The sequence below is a fragment of the Uranotaenia lowii genome, chromosome 2 (assembly GCF_029784155.1).
Source record: "Uranotaenia lowii strain MFRU-FL chromosome 2, ASM2978415v1, whole genome shotgun sequence".
Taxonomy (NCBI): Eukaryota; Metazoa; Arthropoda; class Insecta; order Diptera; family Culicidae; genus Uranotaenia; species Uranotaenia lowii.
Window position 1 is genome coordinate 382,316,123 of NC_073692.1, and position 18,339 is coordinate 382,334,461.

The window sequence follows — 18,339 nt, forward strand, 5'->3', positions numbered from 1 at the left end:
AGAGCTGGGAGTTGAGCAATTTGAGAATTAAAAGTTGAGAGTTGTGAGTTAACAATTGAGAGTTGAGAGTTGAGAGTCGAGAGCTTAGAGTTGATAAATGAGAGTAAACAGTTGAGAATTTAGAGTGAAAAGTTAAGAGTAAAGAGTTTAGAGTTGAAAGTTGAGATTAGACGGTAAAGGTTGAGTGTTGAGGGTTGAAAGTTTAAAGTCGATAGACGAGAATTGGGAGTCGAAAGTCGACAATCGAGACACAAGGGTCGAGAGTCAAGAGCGAAAAATCGAGAGTCGAGAGTGAAGAATCTAGAGTCGAGGAATCAAAAGTGAAGAAACGAGAGTCGTGAGTTGAAATTGAAGAGAGTCGAAAATCCAGAGTTGAGAGTTCCAAATCGAAAGGCAAGAGTCAAGAGTCAAGAGTCCAGAGTCCAGAGCCAAGAGCCAAGAATCAAAAGTCGAGAATCGAGAATCGTAAGTCGACAGGAAAAATTCGCAAGTTGAGAGAAAAGAATAGGGACAAGCGAATTGAGACTTGCGGTTCCAGAATCTAGATTTGAGAAACGAGAATTGACAGTCGATAAAGAAAGATTCTTCATTCTTCTCAGAAAACCAGTTTTTAATGATTGGATTTTTTTTTTATTTGTTGAAGGCAAATTTACTGCTGTAAACGGTCAAACAGAATCATCTGTTGTTTCCGTTATTAAAAATTATTAAACAACGCGCTCTCAACAGAAGGTGACACCTGAAAACAAACTCCCGAACCGGAACCGTTCTGGTTGTAATCGGCGGTTTACATTTCCGTTCGAAGAACTGTCATCCTATAAAGGTGTGAATATTTTTTTCCGCCTTTAGGCAACAAGTGTCTTTCCGCGGATTAAGCGAAAAAAAAAGTGGCAAAGACTGTGATATAACATCTCCATCGTTAGGGAATCGAATCTTTAAAACCACACCAAAGAATCGTAGGCCGCATTTGCTGCTCGTTCACAAATAATCGCACAAACTTGTTGGTTGCCGCTCATTTGTAACGCTTCATTGGTCATCCGGTAGTTTTATTTGACTGGTTCCAATAAACCAGAAGGAGTGCGCCCGAGTCGTTCAAAGGTTTAGGAGATGTTTGAATCTTTAGATACATCGATTGGCAACGTGACAATAACAATTACGTAAAGGTCGACCATACCTAATCCAGGGGCAGCTTGCTCAGCTCTGGAGACGTGTTCTCTGTAGTTCATAATGATTTATTGATGAACACGATATGACTCGAGAGACGAGTAAGGGGATCGTGGGGGTGGAAAAACTGACAATTTCAACGTTTGGATCGGTGTAGGTATTTAGTTAATTATTTCAACCTTTTTGAGCGAATATTACTCGAAATTTATGTGTAGGCCAGTAACTTGTTCCGTTGAAGCCTATCGATAAAGTTGAACTACGGGAAACGGAACTTTTCCGTGAATCAGTTTACCTAGTAGCAAAAAGTAACAAAAATTAATCACCCTGAAAAGAAAGTGTCAGAAAAAAGCAGTCTGGGCGCCACCAGTTTCAGAGGACCGAATGCAAATTGGCTTCCCAGGAAAACAAAACGCCAAACTTTCCTATAGATGTATTTAAATAGTTGACTCAAACGAAACCCATCCATCCTTCCCTCGACTAGTCAGTCGCTTTACCCTTGCTGGGCCAACCGATTCAGGTCCAATCCACCCCCAACCCTCTATTCGATAGTAGCCTAGCTAGACTAGCTAGACTAATGGCGCTTGTCCGGCAGTTCAAAACCGGCGACGCAACCGGGGGCAGCTCATCGATGCACATTTCGTTAATCGTCTGCGCGCCATCCGTACCGGGAGATCTTACGTCGTTTCGCGAAGCGCCGTACTGGTTTTTTGTTGTTGTTGTTGATTTCCAATAAGTAGGGTGACTATGTAATCAAAAATTTACAAAGTTTATCCCTTTTGTTAATTTTAATTTTAACGGTTAATTTTTTACATGGCGACCGTCAAAAATATGATCGGAGAATTTTAACAGTGTCGTAAACCTTTGACATGAAAAAACTTGATTCGCGAAAAATATCTTCTCCAAAACCACCCTAGCAGTCGAACTGTCACGTCTGTTTCCAGTAACCTAATAGATAAAAAAAAACGCGATCAGCTAGACCCGGTACTTCCAACAAAGTGTAGCGCCGAAAAAAACCAACTATCGATTTGTCTTGACTTTTACTACTTCCCCTTTGATGCTTCCTCCCGCTTTATTGCTTTCCATTGCCTCTCTTGATTTGACGTTGTCTGTCGCTTAAGCTAAACCGCTTCTCGGAATATATTTTTTGGAATAGATTGAAATTGCAAACAGCTGATTTCGAACGGCCGGCGGCAGCGTCAGCTTTACCCATTTATCGTGTGTGTATCTGCTATACTTTGTAGAAATTGTCACCGGTCGCGATCATGTAGCTTCTTTCACTTCTGGAACTTTTCTCGGAACCCCTTCTCGGTCTTTAATTCGAATTATTAATAATTTCACACTTGATTTAGGGTTTAGTTAATTTCGAAATGACTCTCGGTCGATTTGAATTGGCTAGTCCGGGGTCTAGTAGCGAAGCTGAAGAGTAGACGACTTTCTTCTCGTCCAGCCAGCCAACGTTCAACGGAAATGAGCAATCTAGACAAGATTTTATAATGGTTATAATGGCTAATCGATGGTTTAGCTCGTTTGGCGTTGAACATATTACGTGATTGTTGCTCTTGGGTAACGGCTTATGGTGGGTCATTTTAAGATTATGCTTTAGTCTGATGTTGATTTTGAAATTATGTTTTCCGATAGTAACGATTGATTGGTTTCAGATTAATTTCAATGTCGAGACACAACTCCATGTGACTGTGAAGTTCCGGAGGCTCAAAACTTTTAAATAACCTCAATTGTTCTTATTTAATCTATTTTTTCATTCCACATCAGAAACTTTTGTATCTAAAAAATTTCATAAAATTTGCTAGTATAAATAACAATAAAGCCGTAAACTTTTCCATTTTTTATATTATTTCAAATCTGCATGAGGTTCCTTTTAGTAACTGCTATAAATATTCAGCAAATTGCATTTCAATTATCTCCATGACTTGACTAAAATATTTCTCGTTAAAAATACACACCAACACCAATTCATCCGAAAAACATAACAACACGATCAACAAACAATCGTGTTCTGGGGGAAAATCACCGAAAAAAAAACTATCAATCAGGCGGAAGTCAGTGTAAGTGGTTTAAAATTTTGCTAATCCGACCATTGTTGTCCCTCATACACTATATATTGTTGATGATATACCTGTTATTCCGAGAATGCTACAGTTCATTGTGTGGTCGTAGAATCTTCTCTCAGTGCTGTCCTTCTGTTTTGTTGGTCGATGTTCTTCGGGACTTCCGGTTTCTGTCCTCTCGCCGTTTTCTTCTATAAGTAATACCAAATTTTACTAAGTTTTGCCATACTGACGACGGCGTTATTGATTTTATTGCATGATTATAGTTAGGTAGACAAATCTATTGTTTTTCAAATAGCGAATGGAAATCTTTGATTTTATCTTCTTAGATTATTATAAACTATTTAAAGGTTTTGATAAATTTTAAGGTGCGTTACTAATTTCTTATTTTATATTATTTCTATACCTATTTTTAATCGTTGTTAACTCATTCAAAGTTGTCATCAAATGTTTATAAAACATATGACAACAATTCTACATTTTGTTGACAAATTTAGATCAATAATATAGTTCGATGACTAGTCGATGACTTAACGGCCAAAATGGCGCAAGGTCGAGAGGATGTTTGGCCCAATGGTCGATACGAAGGAATATGTTATTCAGCCGAAGACTGGTCGGATAAACGAACGCAAGGCCAAATAAATGTTAGGCTGAATGGACGTTTGGACGAATGGTCATTAGACCTGAAGGATTTGAGATAGAATAACGCAATTTTGCAATAAGTTATTTGGCCGAAGGTTGTTCGGCCAAATGGACCAACAGATTTTAGACCAAATGGTCATAAGGCCGAATAGTTGTTAGACCAAATGGATGTTAACCAGTTAACCATTGGTAAACCATTCGGCCTAAAGTAACAACCTTAGTCCAAAAAACTTAATACACCTTTACGTTATTCCATCCTAAATTCACTCGGCTTAACATTTTCCCAGTATACTGCCATTCGGCTCGAAATTTCATTCGGTATACAGTTTATTCGGCCGATCATCCGTTCGTTTTATCATTCATTTAGCCCAACGACTATTCAGGCTAACGTCTTAGCATCCATGCAGTCTAGCGTCAATGATTATCTTATTAGATTAGCATCCATTAAATCAAGCTACCTAACCTCTGGCCTAACATCTATTCGGCATAACTTTCTTTTGGTTGGATATCCTGCAGCCTGATGATCCATTCGGTCCGATAACGTCCTACACAGTAAAAGAAAATTACCGAGCTCGGTAATTATTTTACTGGCACCCTAACACTTAGAGTTCGTGAATCTGTTCGGTAATTTTTTTTCGAGAAGTGACAGCTTTCAAATTTTACGGACTTTTTTCGATACAAAATACCAGAACTCCGCTAAGTACATCTGCCAAAAAATTGACAGTTTTCAACCTGACAGCTTGTTGTATTATCGAACAACCGGTAGTTGTCAACGAATTTACTACCGAAAACCGGTAATGTTTACCCGAAAAATTGCAAATGTCCGGTAAAAAGTATCGTACAACCCGTAGAGATTACCGGAATGGCTATTACAGCATTTAACTATTACCGAAATACCGGTAATTTTTCCTTCAAAAACTGTAAAAATGTGGTGATATTTATCGAACCACTGGTAAAGTTTACCGAAATACCGGTAAATATTACCGAAATACCGGTAAGTTTACCGAAAAGTTTAAAAATCTTCGGTAATTATTACTGGAACTCCGGTAATTTTTACCAAAAAATAAGTATTTTTAGCCGATATTTATAATTTTAACCGGTAATATTTACCGAATACTTCAAATGATTCGGTAATTTTTGCCGAAAACCATAAAACATTAGAGATTGGAAGGTTCGCTTAAATCTTAAGTGAGGAACAAGTGAAATGTACATGAGCCACTTGAAAGGAAGAATATCTCTTGTCCCTTACTTTTCAGTGAGTTCTCAAGTGTATTTTAAGTGTGAATATGGGTTCAGTGCGATTTTTGAAGCGCTCAAAATTATCAATCCAAATATTACCGAACAACCGGTAGTAGTCAACGAATTTATTACGGATAACCGGTAATGTTTAACCGAAAAATTTTCAACAGTCCGGAGTAAAATATACCGAACAACCCGTAGAGATTACCGAAAAGCCTATTATTATTCCCGAACAGCTTTTAACTATTACCGAAATACCGGTAATTTTCCCTTCAAAAACTGTATAACATTGGTAATATTTACCGAACCACTGGTAAAGTTTACCGAAATACCGGTTAGTTTACCGAAAAGTTTAAAAATCTTCGGCAATTATTACCGAAACTCCGGTAATTTTCACCAAACACTAGGTATTTCTAGCCGATGTTTATAATTTTAACCGGTAATATTCACCAAATACTGCAAAATATTCGGTAATTTTTGTCGAAAACCATAAAACATTAGATATTGTCCCTTACTTTTAAGTGAGTTAAGTGAGTTGGGTTCAGTGCGATTTTTGAAGCGCTCAAAATTATCTATCCAAATATTTCAACGTGTTCTGGCATTTTCAGGCTACATGAAACCATGAAAATAATAGTGGTAAGTCTTTCTCTTGTGGTAAATACCCTGACTGACCCTGGTGACTGATTTTTTTTTTGATATTTTAGTTCAAACAAAGCATTAATAAAAATAACTCAGAATCAAATTTAGTATTCTTCGATTTCTTTTTTTCTTTTTTTTTTCATTGAGGACCTTTTTATCATTCAGGTTCATAAACTCTTCGATTATTCATTTTTAAGTTCATCAAACTAATAGCTCTTTGTTTTGAATAGTAACTTTTGAAAATACGTCTTCGAATCTATGAATTGGCTAGCTACATTTGTATAATGAAGCCTTCAGTATCGAAATGGAAACTTCATTCAGGAGTCAAATTTCAAATTAAAATCATAAATCTGGATCAAATTTGCAAGAATCCGATTTGATCTGTAATATTTTAATATCTTTGTTTTACTTATAAAATTTGGTTAATTTTCATCGATGGTTAACATTTTTTAATTTGATCAAGAATCTGTTAGATTTAGCTCATTTTTTTTAAACCTTTGATTTTTTTAACAAAAAACTTTAATTGATACTCAAACCAATTCTTGAACCGATTCCAAAAACTTTACCCATAGAAAACAAATTTTCAAAAGTTAAAGATTAAACTTTTGCGGTTTGAATTTTATGCTTCAATCGCGACAGCTAAAAAATTTAAGATTTTAGTTTGAAATTTTGCTTTTCGAAAAAAATCTATTAATAATGTAAAAAACACACCGAAAAAATATTCAGTTCCTGTAGATTTTTTTATAACTACGTGTTTCTTTATTTGCAAATATTTTTATCAAAATCTAAGCTATATTCAAATCTGTTTTTCCAAAATGAAAATTCAGATTTTCCACAAAACTTGCTGAATAAACTCCAATTATGCTATTATAACAAATAATATGGATTAAAGGGTGATACGGGCAAAATTTGGTCAATATCAACTTGACGTATTTCTTTCAATTTTGCATTTAAAAAACCTGAACACCCCTCATTTTGAAGGTGTGTGTGTGTAGAATGTTGCTCCTTTTTTGATTTTGGAATTCACTCTTCAGTTGTCAAAATGCCGTCAAAGGAAGAAGAATCAAAATTTTGCCCTCGCATCGCGAAAATCCGAGCTACTCGCACGCAAAGCTGGCAAAATCGTTAAAAGTTGCCAAGTCAACCGTTACAAATCTAATTAAAGTGTTTGGGGAATGTTTGTCGACAGCCAGGAAGTCTGGATCGGGGACGACAAAGAGAGTTGCCAGTAGTTTCGCGATCCCGGAGGCTGTACACGACGATGCTGACGAAGTTTGACTGCGTGGTAATGGACGACGAAACCTACGTTAAAGCCGACTACAAGCAGCTTCCGGGACAGGAGTTTTATACGGCAAAAGGAAGGGGAAAGGTAGCAGATATTTTCAAGCACATGAAACTGTCAAAGTTCGCGAAGAAATATGTGGTTTGGCAAGCCATCTGTACCTGTGGCTTGAAAAGCAGCATTTTCATAGCTTCCGGGACCGTCAACCAAGAAATTTACGTGAAAGAGTGTTTGAATAAACGACTTCTGCCTTTCCTGAAGAAACACGGTTGTTCCGTACTGTTTTGGCCGGATTTGGCATCTTGCCATTACGGTAAAAAGGCCATGGAGTGCTACGCCGCCAACAACGTGCAGGTGGTTCCCAAGGACAAGAACCCTCCCAACAAGCCAGAGCTCCGCCCAATTGATAAATACTGGGCTATTGTCAGGCGGAACCTAAAGAAGACCAAAAAAACTGCTAAGGACAAGCAGCAGTTCAAGGCAAATTGGCTTTCTGCGGCGAAGAAGGTGGACAAGGTGGCTGTACAAAATCTGATGGCAGGGGTTAAGCGTAAGGCCCGGCAATTCGGATTTGGAAAACGCGGAAGCCTAACTGAATATTTTTCCTGAATTTTATACTAATTAAACTTGAAAAAGAAATTTAATTTGATTTTTTAAATAAACGATTTCATCGATTTACACGCGTTTTCCCTTGACCAAATTCTGACCGTATCACCCTTTATATTACTTCTTTCAATATATTTCTGAAGGACAATTATTGTCTATTTTATGCTCACTGCAGAACAACAGTAAATCATGCATTAAGTGTAAATGTTTTGTTTTTGGTATCCATTCTAAAAAGAAGAACCGTTTGCCCATCATATCGTAAATCATTGGAACCCTTCTTATCCTACGGTCGTGTGCACAATTAAAATATTGCATTTGAACAGTATTATAGCCATCATCCACAAAAAACTTTGATTGTGTGGTCCCTTCACATCTGATGTCATCCACAGCAACAACTCACCAAACGTGTATGTTTCTTTCCCTTTCTTAATTTTCACAGGTGGCGACCAAGATCATGAAGCAGATGATAGAACAGTTCGCCGCGTACGATCTGTTCGGGCGGGACAACTACGAGTATTATGCCCGGGTTACCGGACGCGTCCTGCGGGTTCAGGACGAGTGGATCTGTTCGTTCCGGTATCCGCCGCCCCCGAGGGGCAAAACGGCCCAACAGAACTATGCATGTGAGTATTGCTTTTTTGTTTGTTTTGTTTTTTTTTTCTATGACGGAAGCCTTTCAGTTCTTTCTCCGTTAACTCGATTTACCTTCAATAAATTAGAAATTATTTTCAGTAATTCTACTACATAGCAATATTTTGGATAGATCTTTAACTAAAAATGTGACCACAAAAGAAATACAAATCTTTATGTAGAGTATGATTTCTTATCTCGTATATCTCTGGTTGAAAATATTTCGAAAAATTCAATAATTTAAAATTACCCAGATATTTTGTTTCGATTACAGTCTTTTTAACTCTCTTTTAACTCTCGTGAGTATTATTAAGAACTTTCCTGAGGCTTCTGAAGCGGGGGTCTTCTGTTCCTGCTCAAAAAACTTTAATGAGCTCGTCCAGGAACATTCTGAATCCCATCAAAAACTCTACTGAGTCCCCTCAGGAACTCTTCTGAGGGTTCTCCGAGTTCCTTCTGAGTTATCTCATAAACTCTTTTGAGCCTTTTTAGCACAGGGTAAGTCTACTTTTTCTGCTCAGAAAACTTTACTGAGCTCCTTCAGGAACCTTCTGAATCCCATCAGAAACTCTACTGAGTCTCCCGAGGAACTCCTCTGAGGTTTCTCTGAGTTTCTACTGAGTTCTCCTATAAACTCTTTTGAACCTTATCAGCACAGTGTAAGTCTTTTTTTTTTGCTCAAACAACTTTACTGAGCTCCTCCAGGAACCTTATCAAGAACTCTCATGAGGATTCTGAAGCACAGGATAAGTCTTCTTTTCCTGCTCAAAAAACTTTACTGAGCTGCTTCAGGAACCTTCTGAATCCCATCAGAAACTCTACTGAGACCCCTCAGGAACTCTTCTGAGGGTTGTCCTCTGAGATATCTCAGAAACTCTTTTGAGCCTTCTCAGCTTACGGTAAGTCTTCCTTTTTTTTCTTTACTGAACTTCTCCAGGAACCTTTCGAATCCCATCAGAAACTCTACAGAGACCCTTAAGAGCTCTTCTGATAGTTCTCTGAGAGTTTCCTCGGAGATTTCTCTGAAACACTTTCGAGCCTTCTCAGCACTGCGAAAGTCTTCTTTTCCTGAGAAAATTTCACTGAGCTCCTTGAGGAAGCTTCTGAATCCTATCAGAAACTCTACCGAGTCCCCTCTGGAATGCTTCTGAGGGTTCTCGGAGAGTTCCTTCTGAGTTATCTCAGAAACTTTTTTGAGTATTCTTTGCATCAGGTAAGTCTTCTTCTGCTCCGAAAACTCACTGAGCTCCACCAGGAACCTTATGAATCCCATCAGAAACTCAACTAAGTCCCCTCAGGAACTCTTATGAGGGTTCTCTGAGTTCCTTCTGAGCTCTCTCAGAAACCATTTTGAGCCTTCTCAGCTCAGGGTAAGTCTTCTTTTCCTGCTTAGAAAACTTAACTGAGCTCCTTGAGGGACCTTCTGAATTCCATCAGAAACTCTACTGAGTCCCCTGAGCTCTTCTGATAGTTCTCTGACAATTTCTGCAGAGTTATTTCAAAAACTCTTTCGAGCCTTCTTAGCACAGGGAAAGTCTTCTTTTCCCGTGAAAATTTTACAGAGCTCCTTGAGGAATCTTCTGAATCCCATCAGAAACTCTCCTGAGTCTCCTCAGGAACTCTTTTAAGGGTTCTCTGAGAGTTTCTTTTGAGTTACCTCAGAAGCTCATTTGAGCATTCTCTTCACAGAGTAAGTCTTCGTTTCCTGTTCCAAATACTGAATGAGCTCCATCAGGAACTTTCTGAATCCCATCAGAAACTCTACTGAGACCCCTCAGGAACTCTTCTGGGGGTTCTCTGAGAGTTCTTTCTGAGTTATCTCAGAAACTCTTTTGAACCTTCTAAGCACAGGGTAAGTTTTCTTTTCTTTCTCAGAAAATTTTACTGAACTCCTTCAGGAACTTTCTGAATCCTATCAGAAATTCACTGGGGCCCCTCAGGAACTCTTCTGAGAATTCTCTGAGTTCCATGTGAGTTCTCTCAGAAACATTTTTGAGCCTTCTCAGCATAGAATAAGTCTTCTTTTTTTTGCTCAGAAAACTTAACTGAGCTCCTTCAGGAACCTTTTGAATCCCATCAGAAACTCTACTGAGTCCCCTCGGGACCTCTTTTGAAGGTTCTCTAAGTTCTTTCTGAGTTATCTCAGAAACTCTTTTGAACCTTCTAAGCACAGGGTAAGTCTTCTTTTCTGCTCAAAAAACTTTACTGAGCTCTTTTAGAAACCTTCTGAATCCCATCAGAAACTCTACTGAGTCCTCTCAGTAACTCTTTTGAGTCCCCTCAGGAACTTTTCTGAGGGTTCTCCTAGTTCCTTCTGAGTTATCTCATAAACTCTTTTGAGACTTTTCAGTACAGAGTAAGTCTTCTTTTCCTGCTCAGAAAACTTACTCTACTCTACTCTACTCTTACTCTTTCGAGTCTTCTCAGCGCAGGGTAAATCTTCTTTTCCTGCTCAGAAAATTTCACTGAGCTACTTCAGGAACCGTCTGAATCCCATCAAAAAATTTCTTGGACCCCTAAGGAACTCTTCTGATGGTTCTCTAAGTTCCTTCTGAGTTATCTCATAAACTCTTTTGAGCCTTCTCAGCACAGGGTAAGTCTTCTTTTTTGCTCAAACAACTTTATTGAGCTCCTCCAGGAACCTTATTAAAAACTCTCATGAGAGTTCTGAAGCACAGGGTAAGTCTTATTTTCCTGTTCAAAAAACTTTACTGAGCTGCTTCAGGAACCTTTTGAATCTTACCAGAAACTCTACTGAGACCCCTAAGGAACTCTTCTGAGGGTTCTCTTAGTCCTTCTATGTTATCTCATAAACTTTTTTGAACCTTCTCAGCGCAGGGAAAATCTTCTTTTCCTGCTCAGAAAACTTTACTGAGCTCCTTCAGTAACCTTTCGAATCCCAACAGAAACTCTACTGAGTCCCATAAGGAACTCTTCTGAGGGTTCTCTGAGTTTATTTCTGAGTTATCTCAGAAACTCTTTGGAGCTTTCTCAGCACAGGGAAAGTCTTTTTTTACAGCTCAGAAAACTGTATTGAGCTCCTTCGGGAACCTTCTGAACCACATCAAAAACTACTGTGTTCCCTCAGGAGCTTCTTAGTTATCTCAGAAACAATCTTCTTTTCCTGCTCCAAAAACTCACTGAGCTCCATCAGGAACCTTCTAAATCCCATCAGCAGCTCTACTGAGACTCCTCATAAGGGTTCTCCGAGTTCCTTCTGAGTTATCTCAGAAACTCTTTTTAGTCTTCTCAGCTCAGGGTATGTCTTCTTTTTTGCTCAGAAAACTTCACTGAGCTCCTCTAGGAACCTTCTGAATCCCATCAGAAACTCTACTGAGTCCCCTTAGGACCTCTTCTGAGGGTTCTCTGAGAGTTTCTTAGGAGTTATCTCAGAAACTCTTTTTGGCGTTCTCAGCACAGGGAAACTCTTCTTTTCCTGCGAAAATTTTACTGAGCTTCTTGAGGAATCTTCTGAATCCCATCAGAAACTTTCCTGTGTCCCGTCAGGAACTCTTCTGATGGGTCTTCGAGCTCCTCCTGAGTTATCTCAGAAACTCTTTTGAGCCTCCTCAGCACAGGGAAAGTCTTCTTTTCCTGCTCAGAAAACTTAACTGGGCTCCTTTAGGAACCTTCTGAATCCCATCAGAAACTCTACTGAGTCCTCTAAGGAACTCTTCTGAGGGTTCTCCGAGTTTCTTCTAAGTTATCTCATAAATTTTTTTGAGCCGTTTATGCACAGGGTAAGTCTTCTTTTGCTGTTCAGAAAACTTAGAAGAAGCTCAGCTTCAGGAACCTTCTGAATCCCTTCAGAAACTCTACTGAATCCCCTTAGGAATTTTTCTGAGGGTTCTCTAAGTTGCTTCTGAGTTATCTCATAAACTCTTTTGAGCCTTCTCAGCACAGGGTAAGTCTTCTTTTTTGCTCAAAAAAACTTTACTGAGCTACTTCAGGAATGTTTTGAATCCCATCAGCTCTACTGAGCTCTTCTGAGACCTTTGATGATGGTTCTTCGAGGTCCTTCTGAGTTATATCAGAAACTCTTTTCAGTCTTCTCAGCCCAGAGTAAGTCTTCTTTTCCTGCTCAAAAAACATTACTGAGCTCCTTCAGTAACCTTTTGGCTCCTATCAGAAACTTTCCTGAGTCCCCTAAGAAACTTTTCTGAGGGTTTTCTGACTTCCTTCTGAGATAACTCATAAACTCTTTGGAGCCTTATCAGCACAGGGTAAGTCTTCTTTTCCTGCTCAAAAAATTATTGAGCTCCTTCAGATATCTTTTGAATCCCATCAAAAACTCTACTGAGTCCTTTCAGGAACTCATCTGAGGGTTCTCTGAATTCCTTCTGAGTTATCTCAGAAACTCTTTTGAGCCTTCTCAGCTCAGGGTAAGCCTTCTTTTTCTGCTCAGAAAATTTCTCTGAGCTCCTTCAGCAACCTTCTGAATCTCATCAGTAGCTCTATCGAGTCTCCTTAGGAATCCTTCTGAGGGTTCTCTGAGTTTATTTCTGAGTTATCTCATAAACTCTTTTGAGACTTTTCAGTACATGGTAAGTCTTCTTTTTCTGCTCAGAAAACTTTACTGAGCTACTTCAGAAACCTTCTGAATCCCATCAGAAAATCTACAGAGACCCCTCAGGAACTTTTCTGAGGGTTCTCCGAGTTCCTTCTGAGTTATCTCAGAAACTCTTTTGAGCCTTCTCAGCGCAGGGAAAGCTTTCTTTTCATGCTCAGACAATTTTACTAAGCTATTTCAGGAACCTTCTGAATTCCATCAAAAACTCACCCGAGTCTCCTTGGGAACTCTTCTAAGGATTCTCCAAGTTCCTTCTGAGTTTTCTCAGAAACCATTTCGAGCCTTCTCAGCACAGGGTAAGTTTTCTTTTCCTTCTCAGAAAACTTAACTGAGCTCCTTCAGGAACCTTCTGAATTCCATCAGAAACTTCACAGAGTCCTCTCAGAAACTACTTTGAGGGTTCTCTGAGTTCCTTCTGAGTTATTTCAGAAACTTTTTTGAGCTTTCTCCATCGGCATCCTCGAAGTTCGTGTCCTTGCAGTTTTTTTCAACCGGGTATTCACGATCTTTCAAAGCAACCAATTATGCTTCCTGCATGATGTTCTGCATAGTCTCGGCTTTCCGGAACAGCTCAGCCCTGTCAACAGCACTTAACAGAAGCAAGTTTAGAAGACATTAAGTTGATTTAAACGACGTAAGTCTGTGTACCTAAGTAGTATTTGTGAGTCGCTACTCACAGTCGATGATATTAATCAGTAAAGATCTAAGAATGAGATTAAATCTGTGAAACATCACCAATAAACGATCAAGATAAGTTAATAAGTTCCAAATGCTTCAACTTTTCAAAGGTTTGTATTTCTTTTGCACCCAGTATCATAGTCAAACAATAGTTTTTAAGCCTATTTATAAAACACTAATGATGGATTTTTTTCTAACTCGTTCGCTATCTCCTGACTAACTCCCTACAACTACAACTGTGGTGCAAAAACTTGAATACCTGAATCGGGGGCACCCAAAACCGAATACCCGACACGCCCGACAACCATTATTCTTTCCCGAGTAGTAAAACTAGCACTAGAAACCGAGAAAACCTGGCTGCAGTGTGAATGCGAACGATGGGGACTAAGTATGATTTTTTTTTTTTAAAACGATTTTCAATCATTTGTAAAGTGTAGTCATTTCTGTAACACATTTGATTCATTTAGAGTAGCATCGTATAACATAACCACAATTCATAAATCAATGTTTTCATCTCATATCGTTGTCTGTGAACCAAAGTTGCCAGAATACGTTCTAACGTTATCTTTCCCTCTCTTTCTTTCTTGAAATCCATGCTGAACTTTGCCCTATGTGTGTGGGTTGGTTTTGCTCGTGCTTGTTTGACTAACACACACGCCGTTTCATCTTCGTCGATCCGAACGCTACCCGAACGCCATCGTCGGACAAACACAAACAGTCGCCCAGGAGGAATCCCACTCGACGCCAGCGCTACTGACAACCGGAGGTCCGAACGTGGGCAACTCGGCGATCTCCCTCGGCATCATTCCAGAGCACTCACTGTTGGAGTCCTGTGCTCGGCTCTCGGTATCGCTCGAAGGTCCCGGCATCTTCCAGGTGCCGAAGTCCAGCTGCTCCTCGTCGTCCCACTCGTCCTCGTCGACGACGACCCGATCCGGGTCACAGCATCACATGACCCTGGACGAGCTGCGGGCGGTCAATCGATACGCCGAAAGTACCAAGAGTCTGTCGTACCTACCTCAGGTGAGGGTTATGTATTGATAATGGTTCTAGTTTTACCTTTTGGCGATCACTTCTTTCCTCTCTCACTTCTCGTTGGTCATATACTGCTGTATTTAGATAATCACTTACACACTCTTAGTTAGTTTAGTGATGGTTAAAGTATAGTAAGGGACATTGGAGTACAGATCTGTCACTTGGTGAGCATCTTGTTGAATAAAAAGTTAACACCAAGAGACAGATCTGAGACGGATCGAAGGAACTCTCACAAAACATGTAGAAGTACTAAACAGTTTCAATACCACTGGTGAAAATCTCTTTAATTCGAGAAGGATATCTTAGGATACAAACTGGATACATTAGAGAGTAATCGGAGAAACAGTACAGTAACGAAAAACTGTAGCGTTGTTAGAAATAAGTGGTTTTAGCCTAGCCTCTAGATTTAGGATGCTTTTTGCGAAGTTTTTTTTTTACCAAATTGACTCTAAACAATCACATTCTTTTAACAACATCACTCAAGTTGAAGCACTTGATTTTTATTTTTTATTTTTTTTTTAATCAACTGAACTAACCAAATCTCGCTGCTACGGGTTTCTCATTAGTGCGCTTGTTGGCATTATTTTGAAGCTTACGGTTATTTTTTACCAAAACACTGACATTCAACACCGGTCACATGTTATCAAGTATTACGAAAAATATCTCTAGTATTGTAGCAACACTGCACCAAAGGAAAACAACCGAATCATAACACTTAGAACACATTTCTGCACTGAATGAATGCATTTATACTACACCGAAATCGAAAACATAAAACCTAATTTTAAACTTTTTAGTTGTACCTACTGATTGTTTTTTTTGCGCAAAAATTGCCTCGAAACGAACAAACATCAAAATCAAACCTCTTATGTTAGATGATTTAGTAAAAGGTTCTAGAAAAACCATCGAGCTCCGGCAGGATTGAAATCGAATCGTAACCAGTGCAGTGCAGTGTGTTGTTTGTGTAACACCGTCAATAGCCTATCAGAAAAAAGGAGAGATAATAAAGAAAACAATCACGTTTCTTGTAAATTGCTTTTTTGCTACTTATTATATCACTTTTTATGTATATCTCAAAACTTAAAAATGCTCAATAAAAATTCGATATATTTCAAGCTGAAACTGTAAAGCTTCTTCTGAATTGGTTTTATTTAATTTACATTCTTTTTAATTTTGTTTTTTTTTTTTCTATTCAATGTTTTTTTTCTTCATTGGCTGCTTTTTTAATCAAATAATCTCTAAACTACTCTGATCTCTCTTCAATTGTCGAATATATATAATCTCTAAACTGAGATGGAAAACAATATGAAATATTCTCGTATATTAGCTTCCCTTTAAAATTTTAGATGGCTTTGGTTAAGGAAACTTATGGGAGATCGCGGTGAATCTATGCACCCATAATGTAAAGTCCTGTGATTGAGAAAACGGTATATTTTTTATCCTAATTTGCATGCCATCATTCAAATGTTAAGTTCAAACCGTTAATTCCAATCAAAATTTGTATTATCCTCAAAAGAAAATGTAGTGGCAAAATGACGAAATTAAGAATCTGTGATACTATAAACAGACATTTAGGTTCTGAACATATGAAAGTTTGGTTCTACATAGAAGTTTTAAAATTAGAGTTTAGTTTCTGACATTTCAATAAGTTCAAAATTTTCTAAACATTTTTAAAACAATTTCAAAACATTAAAAAAATGTTTTTAAATCAATTTAAAAATGTAAGTTCAAATGAAAAATTTGGAAATTAGAAATGAAAATTGATGATTGAGAAATGAGAATCGATAATTAAGAAGTAATGAATAAAAATTAATAATTGAAAATAGGCAGTAACCCAAGAAACCTAAAGTTCCAGAGAATGGCCTCTTACTCAGCCCTTATTTTGAACGCGTCTTCCTTTACCTATTTTTGTACAATTCACCATCGATGTAGGAAAAAGGAAACCTTTTTTTTTTGAAAAAAAAAAAAACCAGATGAATATGATAGGTCAAGCTGTTACCAATTAAGAAAACCTTTGAACGAAATTCTAAGCCAATGTGAAAAATTCATGTGAAAAATTTCAACACAACTCGAACGATTCCGAACGAAGAAGTTCCGTATAGAACTAAAAATTTCTTTAGAAGTTCTGCATTGAACTAAAAAGTTCGTTAGAAGTTCATTAGAAAGCACGATAGTTTAATATGATTTTCGAATTTTATAAGTCGCTTAAAACGCACAAAAATGCTCAATGGTACTTAGATATGGACTTTTCATGCTCATTCAGAAGTATAAATTGAGTACTTCGAAAAATAGTTGTTATTTTTATACAGCCAAATGTGAACTTTGAACTCACACAATTAGGTAACTATGCGACTTTTGGTTACTTGGGAAGGAATTTGAAATAGGAAATGACAACTGAGAATTTTATGTTGAAAATGGAAAATTAAGATGTGAAAACTGTTATTATTAATATAATTAAGAACAAAGAATTCAGAGTTGAGAATTGAAAATTAGGAATTTAAGCATTGAGAAATGAGGGCTGAGAATGGAAGATTAAGAATAGAGAATTGAGAACTGATAATTGAAAATGAAAAATCTTTAATTTAGAAGCTAGAATTGATAATTTAACTTGATAATTGAGAATAGATTATAATAAGTATAACAAGAAGGTACTCCAAAATTAACAATAGAAAACTGAGAACGGTTCATTGAAAATTGAAATTTGAAAATTTAGAATTCAGAAGTGAAAATAAGAAATTGATGTTTGTGAATTGTGAACTCAGAATAAAGAATTGATGAGTTTAAATTAATTGAAAAGAGGAAATTGAGAAAAAGGAATTAAGAATAAGGAATCGAAAACTAGGAAAAGAGAATTGGAAATTGGGAATGTAGAATAAAGATTGAAGAGAACAGAATTTTGTAATTGAAAATGTCAACCTATGAATTTACGGGATGAGAATTAAAAAATGAGAATTAAGAACTGAGAATTGATAGCTGAGGATTTATCATTTAGAATTTAGAATTGAAAGTTGACGGTTGATTATTGAGATTTAGAATTTAGAGCTAAATAATATGAGAATTGAAAAATATGAATTGTAAGTTGCGATTTAAGAATTGTGACTTGAGAATTCGGAATTGAGATTCGTGTTTATGAGTTAAAAATTAAGAATTGAAAATTGTGCCCATTTCTCAGTTTTTAGTTCTAAATCCTGGCTTCTTAATTATCAATTTTTGCTTCTCAGTTCTCAATGTCCATTCTCAGTTCTCAATTCTAAATTATCAACTATCAATTCCCAATTCTCAGTTATCAATTCTAACTTCTCAATTCCTAATTTTCAATTCTAACTTCTCAATTCTCTTCCTTATTCTCGATTATCTTCCGAACTTCGAATTTTCAATTCCGAGCTTTCAAAATTAAGAATTGAGAATTGAATTGTAGAATGAAAAACTAAGGATTGGGAATTTAAAATTGAGAATTTAAGGATTGTGTATTTAGAAGTGAGAATTAAGTGTTGATTGATAGTGTATTGTTTAGAATTGGGAATTCTAACTTGAGAATTCCCTGAGGTTAAGAAATTGAGATTTAATGATTTAGAACAAAACATGAGAGTTGAGAACAGATAGTTCAGAATGAGTAATAGAAAACTGAGAGTTGAACATTGAGAATTGAAATTTAAATATTTAGAATTCAGAAGTGAGTACAAGAAACTGATGAATTGAAAATTGAGATTACAAATTCAGGAGTGATAATTAAGAATTGTGTAATGACAAGGAAGAATTGATGAATTTACATTTATAATTGAGAAGAAGAA

The 18,339-nt window shown here is 37.3% G+C and overlaps 1 protein-coding gene across 6 annotated transcripts in view; it reads left to right on the forward strand.

Moving 5' to 3' along the window:
- The window catches only part of LOC129749101 (uncharacterized), a 141,948-nt gene that overhangs the window by 93,179 nt on the left and 30,430 nt on the right, over positions 1 to 18,339 (forward strand). For 4 of the 6 annotated variants that reach the window (XM_055743967.1, XM_055743963.1, XM_055743965.1 and 1 more), the window contains 4 exons: positions 3,213 to 3,224; positions 8,075 to 8,258; positions 13,839 to 13,901; positions 14,232 to 14,536. In XM_055743967.1, the coding sequence (XP_055599942.1) occupies positions 3,213 to 3,224; positions 8,075 to 8,258; positions 13,839 to 13,901; positions 14,232 to 14,536 (564 nt within the window). The remainder of the gene's footprint in view (positions 1 to 3,212; positions 3,225 to 8,074; positions 8,259 to 13,838; positions 13,902 to 14,231; positions 14,537 to 18,339) is intronic. The other 2 variants (XM_055743968.1, XM_055743966.1) reach the window with 2 other exon arrangements.